The sequence below is a fragment of the Felis catus genome, chromosome B1 (assembly GCF_018350175.1).
Source record: "Felis catus isolate Fca126 chromosome B1, F.catus_Fca126_mat1.0, whole genome shotgun sequence".
Classification (NCBI taxonomy): domain Eukaryota; kingdom Metazoa; phylum Chordata; class Mammalia; order Carnivora; family Felidae; genus Felis; species Felis catus.
The window spans coordinates 85,600,760-85,615,850 of NC_058371.1; the positions used below are offsets into that span (position 1 = coordinate 85,600,760).

At 36.9% G+C, this 15,091-nt stretch overlaps 1 protein-coding gene across 10 annotated transcripts in view; it reads left to right on the plus strand.

Moving 5' to 3' along the window:
* Positions 1-15,091, plus strand: part of MGAT4D (MGAT4 family member D) — a 73,119-nt gene that overhangs the window by 33,399 nt on the left and 24,629 nt on the right. For 8 of the 10 annotated variants that reach the window (XM_045055837.1, XM_045055838.1, XM_045055832.1 and 5 more), the window contains 4 exons: positions 374-532; positions 2,978-3,118; positions 7,292-7,425; positions 11,009-11,055. In XM_045055837.1, the coding sequence (XP_044911772.1) occupies positions 487-532; positions 2,978-3,118; positions 7,292-7,425; positions 11,009-11,055 (368 nt within the window). In that variant the 5' untranslated portion in view covers positions 374-486. The remainder of the gene's footprint in view (positions 1-373; positions 533-2,977; positions 3,119-7,291; positions 7,426-11,008; positions 11,056-15,091) is intronic. The other 2 variants (XM_045055835.1, XM_045055836.1) reach the window with 2 other exon arrangements.

Genomic DNA, 15,091 nt, shown 5'->3' on the forward strand with positions numbered 1-15,091 from the left:
ATTTTGGCTCAATTGGTTTTTTCCTTTAATTACAAATCTAATATGTGCACAAAATGAAAAATTTGGAAAATATTAAATAGCACAGAGTTATAAAGCAGAAACTATTTATAATAATTCCACCTTCCAGATAGTACTATTTTAACGTTTTACTCTTTCTCCAACCTTTTTTGTGTATCATATGTACATATTTATATATAAACTATATACATGCACATATGTGCATGCACACACACACACACACACAGGCACACAGAGAGTGTTTTATATATAGCTACATCAAAGCATATATTTTACTTTTTTGTTATGTATTACAGAAAATTGTATGATAGTACTGATACATATATGATCATATACACATATGCTTTCTTTGCAGGTAATCAATTAATTAATTGTAGAAACCATATTTTGGAATTTAAGGAGAAAATTCTACATTTAAAAAATAAAACTGAAAGAAATCGCCAAGAGCTGATCAATGCCTTGAGTAAAATGAAGTATGAAATGACACAGAGAGAAAATACGTCCACAGACTTAGGTTTGTGTTACTTTTGTTTTTGTGTGTCGTGGTTTGTTTGTTGGTTTTGTGTTTTGTGTTTTGTGTTTGGAAATTTAGATTTTCTGCTTTCTGATTTTAGGACATTTCTCCCCAACCACTAGAACTAAATTAGTACTTGCTCTTTTATTGTGAGACATACAAAAATCAGGTAAGAGATAGCACTGATGCACCTCTTCTCTGTAGCCCAGAAATGGTCTTCCTGTGTTTTCTGTGTGAAATGCACCGCCTTCGTGTTCCATCCAAAAGACACAGCCACTGCCCTGAGGGTCACTCTGACCCCTCCCCTCTCCCTCTTGCTTATTTCCATTTCAGTCAGCAAGCAATCCTGTAGGTTGGCAATCCTATGTACTTCACAAATCTGTCCACATTTTCCTATCACCATCTCTGCTGCTCTAGTGAGGGCATCTTCATATTTCATCTGAATGACTGCTAACACTTCTATTTTTCCCTCTCCAGACTTGTTCCCACCTGTCTATTTCCACCATAGACAGTGAATGCTCCCTGTACTGTATATCATCCTGCAGTGGCTCCCATTTCTCCAGGATAAAAAGTCCTGCCTCTGTTTCTCCTTTTGTAGCCAGGTACTCCCTGCTCTTAATTCCTTGCAACCACTAATCAGTTCTCTGTTCTTATAGTTTTCCCTTTTCCAGGATGCCATACAAATGGAATCATACAGTGTGTAATCCCTGGAGACTGACTTCTTTCACTTAGTTGTTACGTGACCAATTTATATATAAACCATATACACGCACACATGTGCATGCACGCACACACAGGCACACACTGAATGTTATATATAGCTACATCAAAGCATGTATTTTACTTTTTTGTTACGTATTATAGAAAATTGTATGATACTATTGATACATATATAAGCGTGTACACATATGCTTTCTTTGCAGGTAATCACTTAGTTGTTATGTGACCAATTGTTGCCTTTATATTGCTGAGTAGCATTTCATTATATGGTTGTAGATTGGATACAGTTTGTTTATCCTTTTGCCAATTGAAGGACATTTGGGTTTTCATTTTTTGGTGATTACAAGTATATAAACATTCATATATAAGTTTTTTTGTTTGACAAGAATTTTCTTTAGCATATATATATATATATATATATATATATATATATATATATATCTCCTGAATACGTATCGGATGGATATGTGATTTGGAAATGTTTTCTCCCAATCTGTAGCTAGTCTTTTCCTTCTCCTTGTGATGTCCTTCAGAAAGCAAACATTTTTAATTGTGATGAAGTCTAATTTGTCAATTTTTCTTCTTTTTTATTGTGTTTTTGGTGTTATCTTTAAGAACTCTACCTACATCATGGTCATGAAGATTTTCTTTTATATGTTTGTTTTTAATTTTATAGTCTTGGCTTTACATTTAGGTCTATGAAGTCTTTGAGTTGGTTTTTATAAATGGTATGAAGTATAGGTCAGGATTCAGTCTTTTTCATGTGAGTGTCCAAGTATTCTAGCACCGTTTGTCAAAAAGATTGTCCTTTCTGCATTGAATTACCTTTGTACTTTTTTTTTAATCAACTGACAATATTTATATGGGTATATTTCTGGATTCTCTATTGTATTCCATTGGTCTGTGTATCTCTTTTTAATGTAATACCATGCTGTCTTTTTTTTTTTGTCTTATTTATTTATTTTGAGAGAGAGAGAGAGAGAGAGACACCAGAGGAGGGGCAGAGAGAGAGGCAGAGAGAATCCTAAGCCGGCTCCACATTGTCAGTGCAGAACCTGATATGGGGCTCGATCCCACAAACCGTGAGATCGTGACCTGAACCTAAATCAAGAGTCGGATGCTTAACTGACTGAGCCACCCAGCCACCCCAATATTATGCTGTCTTGATTACTGTATTATGTATTATGAATTAAATTAGATAATGTGAGTCTTTTAATTTTGTTCTTCTATTTCAAATTTGTAGAGGTATATTCAAATGAATGGTACATATAGAGTAATTAAATGTTGAGCTGCAAAACAAAGTTTTGCAAAACAAAGCTGCAAATACAAACTTTAATGTGATATTAATCTGAATAGCAGATCAGATCAATTATAGCATGTTTCCGTTATACTTCATTTGGAACTGACAGTTCTGTTAGTCTCTGGTTATGTAGCTTGGAGTGCTAGACTTAAATATTACTTTTTAAATAAATATGAATCATCACTTCTAGGCCTTTTGGCTAAGATAACATGTATTATCTGTTCTTATAAGTTTAAAGAAATAGGAATCAATAACGTTTGAGCTATAAATTATAACCAAATGATTTTATTAATTCACATTTAATAGTATTTCTCTTATATACTGAATACTGAATTAATCTGATAATTACATTATGAAAATTGTACCAAAGAGAGAAAAATCTCTATAGTCATGAACTTAGAAACCCTATTTTTTCTCTTTTTCAGTTGAGAAGAAAATGAATACATTGGGTAAGGATGAAACAGTGTCTAATAATACATTTGAAGTCCTAAAGTTCTTTTTCCCTCATCTAAGGAAAGTGGGCAGAATTTATCCTGATGTAATCATTGGCAAAGAGAAAACAGGTGGTAAGCAAACTTAGATTTAGAAAATCAAATATAGATATTTTGATCTTGGGGGACAAGCTTTTAAGTTTTTTTGAACACTTCTCTATTATTATGCATGCTTTTATGTTTTAAAATGTAATCCACTGATACAATACTCTGATACATAGACCACCAGCCTATGTGGCATTAATTTGGACTGCCAGAAATCAGTACATTATCTGGAAGAAGAAACTAGTTCAGTAGATATTTAGAGACTTGAACTCAAATTCAATTTTAATACAGATGTTTTAAAAACAAGTCATTATAAGTCACATGCAGATGTGACTTATATGAAGCATCTGGCAACCCTTATCTCCCTTGGTTTTGATAAGTGCATTCTTATTCAGTTGTCTTCCTATTCCCCATCTTTCTGGGGACCAAGGTCAGCAAAGTCTTTACAGAAGAGGTGATGTTTGAGCTAAGCCTGAAATAATGAATTTAACCTCAGCAGGTATTAAAGAAGAGAAAAAACATTTAAGTTGGAAGCAGGGATATTAGGGCGAGTCTGAGTGCTAGCCATTCTCACAAACCTCAGTCATTCTAATGAGTGAGTCACTCTAGGCCAGCGGCAGGAAATTACAGCCCTTGGGCCAAATCTGCTATTTTAAAATAAGGTTTTGGTGGACCTGGTCAGTGTTCATTGTTACTTGTCTATGGTTGTTCTCCCACCACAGTGGCAGAGTTGCGACAGTGACAGTATGGCCTGAGAGACAAAAATGTTTACTATCTGGTCCTTTACAGAAAAAGCTCATTGATCTCTGTTTGATCTAGGTAGTTCCTTGGGAATATGTAGGATTGTTTGATATCACATGCCTCTGCCAAGCCTGTTGTGTTGGGATGGGGATGCCAGACGGCGGTGTTTAACATCTGAATTCTCACAGTGTTCCATATACTGAGTATGTTTTCTTTCATTATCTCATTTGATCCTCACAACCCAATACGATTATCTCTCTTTTACGCCTAAGAAAGTTGAGGTTTAGAGATATTAAGGTACTTCCTGAGGTCACACTTGAGTGTCAGGTTCCCTTTTAGGAGTATTTTGAGTGTGGCATGTAAATGTGTACATATACGTGCATGTGTATCTGTGTGTACATATGAGAAAGTGTGTGCTACACAAAAGCTATAGGTAACAGGAGGATGAGGTGAAAGTCATAGAACAAAAATCCATTACATAGAAACCCATTACATATAAAATATTGGATACCAAGAATAAGCACACCCTTGAATAAACATCAGCAAAGATAAGCAGAAGCCCAGTAACTAACAGACCTTAACACATAAGACATTTGTAAAAGCACTGAAGACTATAGCCAGGTCTACTGGGGAATCTGTCATCAGGCTTATTTATTCTGTATTGTGAATGTATCTCAAATAATTTCTGCTCTCTACCCTCTATAACTATTCTCCTTGAGCTTTCATTTCTTGCCCAGTGTAATAAACTTGTAATTTTTCTCATGGTTTTAGTGTTACTAAAGTCAATCCATTCTTCATATCCTCCTCAGAGCTATGTACTAAAATGTATACCATGCTCAACTCTTGCTTAAAGTCCTTTGCTGGATCGTCAGTATATTTAGGATGTTAGCTGCTTGACACGGTATATCCACAATAGACCATATCTTTCACATCTCAAATTTTGCCACTTCCCTTCCTTTCCAGCAACCCCAAACCACTTATAGTCCCCACAGATAGGCCAAGTGATTAGCACATGCTAATCACTGCCTGTAATGAACATACCACGTCCTGTCAACCACAACTCATTTGTCATGGAAGTCTTTATCCAATATGACTTTTCAGCTTAGCTAGCAACTTCTTTGTGCAGTCCTCCACGTCCTCAAGGGACCAGCCTCTACCAGGTCTCTACTAAGCCCTGGGAAATAGTGGTGGGCAAGACGTGACCCTCATCCTCCTAGAGATGTGTGAGAAAACAATTACAGTATAAAGTGACCAGTGCTATGACAAGGGAAATGCAAGGTGGGGCAGGTAATCCATACTTGGGGAATTAGGGCAGACTTTCTGGACGAAGTGGCATCTAAACTGAGACATGAAGGGTGGAAAGAATTGGAATAGGCTGAATGGGGAAAAAGCATGTGATGAACAGTGGAAACGTAGAGGATGTTCATCCAGGTAAAAGAAAAGGAAAGGAGAGGTCTAACAGTAACAGCAAGAGGGCCTAGAGAAAAAGTGTGACATATGTGCCCAATTGGAGCTGGAAGTTTGGGGCAGTGAGACATGAAGCAGAGGCCAAATAATAAAGGGGATTGGTCATTCACTTATTCACTCCAAATATATTGCTGTTATGATGTATTCTAATAACAAAAAGGATGATAAGTACTATGTAAGACAAATATATAGCTGGGACACTCAGCCTCATTTAGAAAGAATGAGTAGAATTGGCACAAGGAGCCTGAAGAAGAATGTTCTAGGCAGAGAAGGAATGGTGTATGTGCAACGATTTGGAGGTGAGAGAGTCCTCTTTGGTCAATTTATGAAGCTGAAAGATGATTTGTAGACAGTTGAAATAGAAGACGTAGGTTGGGACCAGGTCACTAAAGGCCTTGTAAATGTTTGTAAACACATTCCTTATCCTAAGGCACTGGAAGTCATTCCAGCAATTGCATTTTATTTTTTAATTTTTTTGTTATGTTTATTTATTTTTGAGAGAGAGAGAGAGAGAGAGAGAGCGAGCAAGAGAGAGATGGGCAAGGGGCAGAGAGAGAGGGAGACACTGAATCCGAAGCAGGCTCCAGGCTCTGAGCTGTCAGCACAGGGCCCGATGTGGGGCTCAGACTCACGAACCACAACATCATGACCTGAGCCAAAGTCGGATGTCCAACAGACTGAGCCACCCAGGCGCCCTTTCAGCAATTGCATTTTAGAGTGGATCCCAAATTTGAAACTTGATTCCTGCCTCACACCACCCATAAAAATCAATTCCAGACGCGCTGTAAGCCTATATATAAAAGGCAAACAGTTATTTAGGAGAATATCTGTTATGACTTGAAGATAAATGAAGATTTCTCAACAGGAATCAAAACACTAACTATGAAATAATAGGCGGATAAATTATACTATATTAAAATTAAAAATTTCTGTTCATCAAGAGGTAAAAAGTTGAAAAGGGAACCCAGAATAGGAATTGATATTTGTAATACGCATAACTGACAGAGCATTTATATTCAGAATCTATAAAGTGCATCAATAGATAAGAGAAATCCAGACAATTCTAATAGGGAAACAGGTAAGAGCTTAAACAGAGATTTTACAAAAGAATATCCAAAGACCTATAAACATATGAAAATATGTTCAACTCAATAGTAGTCAGGGAAATACTGATTCTTACTGTTCTCACCAAAGTTCAATAATTTTTTGTTACATAAATGCTTCTCAGTTTGTTGTATACCAGAGCCCTGATTGTTTCAACATGTTTTCCCCCTGGTTCTATTATTGCCAAGTTCTATTATTGCTAAGTTCCTCACTTAGCCATTCTAGAAGTCCTTATCCCTGTCTTAACGGAGGGGAAACTGAGGCTGGAGAGGCTGTGTATCTTGCCCAAGTTCATACAGCCAGGCACTGGTGTTGAGTTTGCGCAGACTTCAGTGATAACAATCTTGGTAGCTATTTAGGATGGCATGAGGTCTGTTTCACCAGTGTTCCAGTCAATATTGGGCAATAAAAGTAACTCAGGGGCATGGATTCATTCCATCAAGTCACTTGGAAATTACTTCGTACATTTTTTTTTCCACAGATGAAAATATTTCATAGTATTTTTCCTGTTTTGGGTTCCAGTGTGTTCTTAGGAAGAGTAGACAATCGGCCAGTGTGTCACATTTTGTATCCAGTTAGATAAAAGCTATAATAAACAGAGAGTGGTTACTTTTATTTTTCACTACACTGAAATCCTCCAACATGAGAAAATCTTGGAGACTACTTAATGCATTTACTAAGAATCCATTGCAAATTGGAATTTGCTTAAGCACAAAATGAACTTTGTAATAAAAATTCATAGTAGTTTGGATTATTTTTGTAATACAGTTTCAGACACTCTTTTTTGACCATACAACTAACCCAAGCATAGTGATAAGCATAGACATTAATGATAAATTATGTTTTTTCTCTGTGGTTCAAAATGATGATTCCATGCACCTGTGTCTGCAGTCTCTTTTGCGGTGGGTATTTCCACTGTTAGCAGAGGAAATCAAAGTTACCTGAAGCAAACCATGAATTCTGTTGTCTCCAGGATGACTCTCTCAGAAGAGAAGGACTCTGTGGTGATTGTCTCGGTCGCAGATGTACGTATGAAAAATAAGTAGCTCTCCAAATACCCTTCCTCCACGGTAATCACTGTATAGTTTCAGATGTTTTTCTCAAATTTAAAAAAGCAATTCATAGATGCCAGTTTTGGATAGCAGGCGATGTATTTGAAACTTGTTTGACACCACTGAGAAAGAATTAAATATGTCAACCTAAAAAGAAAAGATAATGGTTACATGCAGAGAAATAAGATTGCATTGTTAAATATGTTACTAGGAACCCTGTGTACTATATGGTACAGAAATTATATTTATAAACAGAACATCAAAATTGAAGCTACAGTAAAAAAACAAAAACAAGAACAAAAACCCTGCCCAGCCCAATAAAAGGTTGGCATATGAATCAAGAGGTAATTTCTGTTAAATTAAGTAACAATAACTCCCATGAATATTGAAGCACTCCTTTCTGTATCTCAAGGATTGTGGACCATTTTTATATACCTTATTTGTAGCCTGCATTACATCCTTGTAAAATAGGTATAGCTCTCCTGATTTTACAGGTGAAAAATCCGGAGCTTTATAGAAAGTAAGTAACTTGCCCAGTAATTAATACAGCAGATTCAAGTCTATGTCTAATAGATTCTCTATCTTGCCTCTAATGCCATGTAAAACTATAAAGCACTGCGTAAATATTAATACCATAAAACCTTTTGGAGGGGAATTTGGGAGTTTGTGTTAGATTTAAGATGTCTATATCCTTTGTCTCAGAAATCTCAATTCTGAGAAGTTATCCTAAGGAGATAATCAGGCAAGAATTCCAAAATAATAAAAATATGACAATATGTGACAGTATCTATAGTCGTTGAGAACACAGACTCTGGATCTAGATTTCTCTGCTTCCTGGCTTGTGAACTTGAATAAGTTCCTTCACTTCTCTATGCTTCACTTTCTTTCTCTGAAAACAGGCATCATAATATTACCTATGTCATAGTGTTGTTTTGTCAATTAAATTAGCTACTGTATTTAAAGTATTTGGAATGACACATGACACATAGTAAGTGTTCAATAAGTAATTGTTTCAAGGATTTTCAGTGCACAATTGCTTTTTAAAAGCATAATATTGGAAACCACTAAAATGTCTATCAATAAGAGGCTGGCTAAATACTTGTCTACATTGTGATAATCTGCAGTGCAATTGTAACCATTGAAAAGAGAATGAATATCTATATTCGCTGACATGAAATTATGTCCCTATCATACTGTTGAGTGGGAAAAAAGTTGTTAAGCATCTCATTTAACATAATGTTATCTATGTAAAATGAGATAGAAGGAAGGAAAGAAGTAAAAAAAGATATACAGATAGATGAAATGTATAAAGAAAAAAAATGAGCAAACCTTGGAATAATGGTCTCCAAAATATAAATAATGGTTATCTCTGGATAATAGGAGATGTAGGGATCCTTTGTCCTTTCTTTTGAATTTTCTATAATAAACATGTCTTTGAATGCAGAAAAAAACTCAAAATAAGCAATAGAAGAACTAATAGGAAAATATAAGTAAAAGATTAAATAGTCATTCTGTCCAAGTTTAGTTTCTTAATATTGGAAGAATATACATAATCTCCAAAATGTTTTGCCACATTTCTGTATATTACATATTACAATCTTCATTTCTTTGCTGCTGACACATGCACATATGGCTAAAATGTTTAGACCAATGATAAAATATTAGGGACAGATTTTAAAATGGAATGTAGAATGCTTAAGAAGTATAACTTTAGTACTATGTTTAAAATGTAATATGTTTCAGGGAACCTGGGTGGCTCAGTCAGTTTAGCATCTAACTTTTGATCTCAGTTCAGGTCTTGATCTCGGGGTCATGGGTTCAAGCCCCTTGTTGGGCTCCACGCTGGGCATGGAGCCTACTTAAAAAAAATAAGTAATATGTTTCAGTATGTAACAAATAGCTGGTGATTCAGTGTATGGTTATCTTAAGAACCTTAAGTACTGTCATAGAGTTATCTGTACCATGACAGATATATATTTTTTAATGTTTATGTATTTTGAGAGAGGGAGAGGAAGAGTGCGTGCTGGGAAGGGCAGAAAGAGAGGGAGAAAGAGAATCCGAAGCAGGCGTCACGCCCTGCAGGGCTTGATCTCAGGCACCCCGAGTTCATGACCTGGATGGAAATCAAGAGTCATGCTCAACTGACTGAGCCACCCATGTGTTCCTTATGACAGATATTTTTAAGTAAACAATCTGACTATATACCTTTCAGGGTCCTCAGATTTGACAATACAATTGTCATCATTCAGACATTTTTCAGAACTTTATATTGAGAGTGCTTGTGGCCCTGAAGCAATATCATTTAAATGCCATCACTTTTGTAAAAAAAAAAAAAAAAAAATGCCATCTGAGAATAAACTACCAAAAGATATTTGCAAATGAGTCTGCCATCTAATCTAGCGCAGCATTTGATGAAGAGTAGGCAAATAAGGTTTGTTAATGGGCAAAAATTTGGGAATTAGGCTGAGTAATACTATCTGGAAAACTGGTATAGTATTGAGGTACATTTAGTACCATATAATACTCACAAAATGAAGACATCTTCAAAAAGAGCAGTTCTTAGGGGCACCTGGGTGGCTCACTTGGTTAAGCGTCCAATTCTTGATCTCAGCTTAGGTCATGATCTCATGGGTTCTTTAGAATGAGCCCCACATCGGCCTCTGACAGCACAGAGTTTGCTTGGGAATCTCTCTCTCCTTTCTCTACCGTTGCTCACACATGCGTGTGTGTTCTCTCTCTCTCTCTCTCTCTCTCTCAAAATAAATAAACTTAAAAATTTTTTTTAAACTTCTTTTTAATGTTTAAATTTCAGGTGGTGGGGGAGACCCAGAGAGAGAAGGAGACACAGAATGTGAAGCAGGCTCCAGGCTCTGAGCTGTCAGCACAGAACCCGACATGGGGCTCAAACTCACGAACCACAAGATCATGACCTGAACTGAAGTTGGATGCTTAACCAACTGAGCCACCCGATGTGCCTCTAAAAAATTTTTTTTAAAAAGAGCAGTTCTTAGAAATAAGCCATCCCATTTTTAGCACAAAACTGTTTTAGATACATAGGTTTTTGCATACAAATTTTTAAGTGCAAATAATGTATAGTGATATTTTGTATTGTGACAAAGGAAGAATGAAATATTTTAAGTATTCCAGTCAGGTCTTTTAGACACAAGGATATTTTAAATTCTTTTATAGAAAGTGAGGGGCGCCTGGGTGGCGCAGTCGGTTAAGCGTCCGACTTCAGCCAGGTCACGATCTCGCGGTCCGTGAGTTCGAGCCCCGCGTCGGGCTCTGGGCTGATGGCTCGGAGCCTGGAGCCTGTTTCCGATTCTGTGTCTCCCTCTCTCTGGCCCTCCCTCGTTCAAGCTCTGTCTCTCTCTGTCCCAAAAATAAATAAACGTTGAAAAAAAAAATTTTAAATTCTTTTATAGAAAGTGAAAAAATAAAAAAATTCTTAGGACACAATGACATTCCACACATAAACTAGATTTACATGTAGCAAACGTATCAGGAAAACTGTGAGGCATGCTTAATTTCAGTAAAATATTTTTCTCATTTTCAGAGAAATGAAGATTATTTAAAATCTGTTGTTGACATGATTACAAAAAGGTGAGTACTGTCTGATAAGCTTAAAAATAGCTGTTCTTTCATTTTTTTCTTTTATTTTTTCTGCCCAATTATTTTATTAGTGATCATATTCTTCTTGATGAGTGTAGCTGTGTAGATGGAACTACTTAGAACTAAGGGGAGTTCTAAGCTGTGATGAAGTATAGCTTACAACTTTCCCCAATTTTGTAGGTTATCTGCCTCATAAAATCCATCTTTTTCATGTTATGATTGTTGTATCTATTCTCCCTGAAATCCACTTCTTCTGAGAGAAGCCTACTAGATTATTTTTTTAAGCGATCTTGTGTTCCTTACCGTATGAAGTTACATTCTCCGCCTCTGCTTATGATCTCCTACTGGACGCAGTCCAGGAGAAGCAAGCACATGCTGACGAATGTACATGAGGTGATTCATCCAGCAAGACCCTATGGAATTGGTCCCAGCCTGTTAGATGTTTATGTTCACGTGGGTGATACAACTGGTAGAAAACAAATCACAACAAGGAAGCTGGTGTTTCGCATTGGTATGGGGAGAGCAATATGAGAACATGTAGAGGAGGAAGTATTTTATTCTGCCTGCAAGATATCAGGAAGGTCCTTCCTGAGAAGTAAGTAACAGGCTGAGTCTAAAGGTGTGAGTAGATCTTCTTCAGGTAGATCCAAAGAGAAAGGGAATGCCTGGCAAAGAGAATTGCTTGAGAAGGCAGCAAGGCCAAACAGGAGTATGCTAGAGTTTTGGAAATATAAGTATATCCTGAGGTGTGGATATTTGGGCTTGAGGAAGAAGTATCAGTGGGAGTTAAGGCTGGCTGTAATAAGATCATGAGGAGTCTTGGATACCATGCTAAGGAATATGCACTTGATTCCACAGCCCAGAGTTGCAAAACAATGCCTTCCAGCTGAATCTGGCTACTAGACGTGTTTGGCTTAGACAGCAAAGTGTTCTGTGGTTTTTTGTTTGTTTGTTTCCTCACCCAATAGCTCAAGGGGATGAGGCAAAGTTATTTTAGTCAAAAGAATTCCAGCTAATAAGTGTAGAATGAATAGAATTAGAAAATCACCATTTTGAAAACAACTGAGTCAGGCATGTCATTAAGTGATGGGGAGCTTTACAAGGAAGGTGTACTAGCCAGCATCCAAACAGGAAAGCCTTTGGTAATTCATATAGAATTTGATACAAAGAACTGGTCAAAAAGTGTTTACAGGGGCTGAGAGAACCAAAGAGAGAAGAAAGGAAATGGGAGAAGCATGAAGGGAGACAGGAGTATATATACCGCAGGATCTGATGTTGGGCTGCATCTGCTGCTGTGTTGTTGAAAGAGCCATGATCGCAGCTTTGAGCTGTGCCGCCTTCCAGTTCTCCGTTGCTTCCTGCTACTCTATCCTGTTGCTGCTGTGGCCTTCACCAGAACCTGAAAGTAGGAAGAATATCCTCCTTGTTGACTGCCTTCCAGTCTCTTGATACTGCCTCCCATGGGCAGAACCTATGTGGAAGGTGTCTAGCAAGGAGGCCTGGGATTGTGGCGTGCAGGAACCCTCCCCCTATAATACCAGGGAGAACAGAAGTGTGAGAATCGGGGCTGAGGGCACATGGGCAATCCGCAGGAGGGGGTCAAGTGCCCCCACCTGAACCTGTGATCAGTCACAGCACCCCTGGAAGTGAGACAGCGAGACAGTTTGTGCCTTCTGTTGTGATGTAAATGAAATACACCATGAAACAACTCTAGGGAATTATTGCCCACCACTCTCCAAAGTATAACACAACACAAACACAAAATACAACATCTACTTTAAATCCAAGTTTGGCGTCTACACAGTGAACAAAGGAAGCAGTCTGGAGTAGCCACCAGAATGAGGACGGAGGACATTCTGTAAGACAGGTGACCCTGTTCTTTCAACAAGACTTGTTTGAGAACAAGAAGAAAAGAGAAACTGAAATGATCGGTCTGGGTAGTAAATTTAGAAAAGAAGTAAGAGGTAACAGATTACAACGAGGGGATCTTATGTGGTTGCTTATTTGAACACTCCACATCCCCCACTGAATACTTGTCAGGCTCCTGGGGACATGTGAGTTATCAGCTGAATATTATGTGATATTACATAACTATTCTTAGTCTTGTAAGGTGTGATAATGGCATGCAGTTATGTGAATAAATGCCCTTTTTTGATTTTGACACTGAAGAATTTAAGGGTAAGAAATGATATCCAGGATTTGTTTAAAAAAACTTCAACAACAAAAAGTGGGCTGTATAGATGAAGCAAGTGTGGTAAAAAAAAATAATGGTTGTTGAAATCAGATGATTTGGGATTCGTTGTATTCCCACTTTTGTGTGTGTGTGGTAATTTTCATAATAAAAGTTTAAAGAATTGAATTAGCCTATTTTCAACAAGCTCGATGGATGGGGAGTAAAGTTAAACACAGCAGCCTGAGGGAAAACTTGTGTTAGGGGAGGTCTGGAGATGGGGGCTCCGGGAGTGGTTTTATATGTGATCTCATCCATGGGAGGAAGCTGATGGACAAGGTCTAGGGGCAGTGGATACCAGGCACGTGTGGAAGGAGTTTTAGGCAGGACTAAGCTACGATAAGGGGGAAAGCAATAAGAATAGGTGAAGGAGCAGAAAAAAATAATTAGTTTGAGAAAGGAGGGTGAAACTAAAGAATTCCATCCTTGAGCTTGAACTGGAGAATGGTAGTGAAGCCTCGAAGTAGATGTTGTGTGTGGAGGGAGATAGAGCTGGGCAAGATTAATGAAAACACCCATATATGTCTGTTTTTTTCCCAAAAAAGATTGCCCAGGAGAAAAGTTGCCTCATACTTGAAATGTTCTCCTAATCCAGGATATGCTCTCTTGGTTGCTTTACTCTGCATAATAATCCACTATTTGGAGAATACACATTAGCCTGAAATGACTTCAGTCTGTACTAGGTTGGTGTCCTTATAAGGGAGTCTTAATAGGATGCGTTACAAAGAAGGTAGAGGTTTATAAACAATTCCTGGGAATGTCTTTGCATAATTGCAAAACTTTTGAAGATGACTTTAAAAAAGAATTCTAGTATATGGTTACTTGTGGAGATCACAAAAATATTACTTGATGTATAAGGATACTTACGTTTTGCTATAAAATGTACAAAGAGAATGTCACTAACTGGTATTTTAGCTAGGCTTGAAGATCATGTGTATCAGAGAACTGTATTAGATGATTCAAAAAGATTCTCATGATGATAAGGATATTAATGTTAACAATACAGCATAAAGGGTTGGGATACAATTTAATTTTTTGTGAGACTAGAATAAAACTATAATTTAAAATTTTAATGTAGACTCATAACTTCTCATTTATATGCCTACATTTTTCTGTATTTAATTTAGCTCAAAACCCTTTTTCTAGGTCTTCTCATTGGGGTTAATGAGAGATTGCTCTATATGTTATTGACCCTAAATTTGAGACTATATAGTAATTGTTAAAGGACCCAACTAAGGTTATATATAACTTTATATGAAACTGTATGTAGCTATGTGCTTTATATAAAAATGTAAAGCTGTATGGTTTCCATACTTTTATGACTGTAAGGTAAAATTATTCATTTATAATGGCAACAACATACAATTGTATTATTTTCTCTAGTCATTGGCAATTCGCAATTCTGGTATCATTATCTCCAGGACTTTTGATGCTATCCATAACCTCATAAGCTAGAAAAGGTTTAAAGAATCCTAGAAAGATGTCACCACACAAGATTCAAGGGTCTTGCTTAAGACAGACTGGAAAAAAAAAATGAGCCTGGAATCTTTCTCTTTATCAGTAATGGGAAATTATACCGCCAAGATAGAAATTATTTGTAACTGGGCCTTTGTTGTTTTGAGACTTTGCGTGAAATTTTCTAGAGGACAAAATAAGCCTCTGTAATCCTATTTTTTGATGATTGTATATGCTGCAACTTAATGTTATTTTCACGTACCTCTGCTATTCTAAATTGTTGTACAAAGTTATGCAATTTTAATTTTTTAAAATGTAGGTATTGTGTTACTAATTTTTACC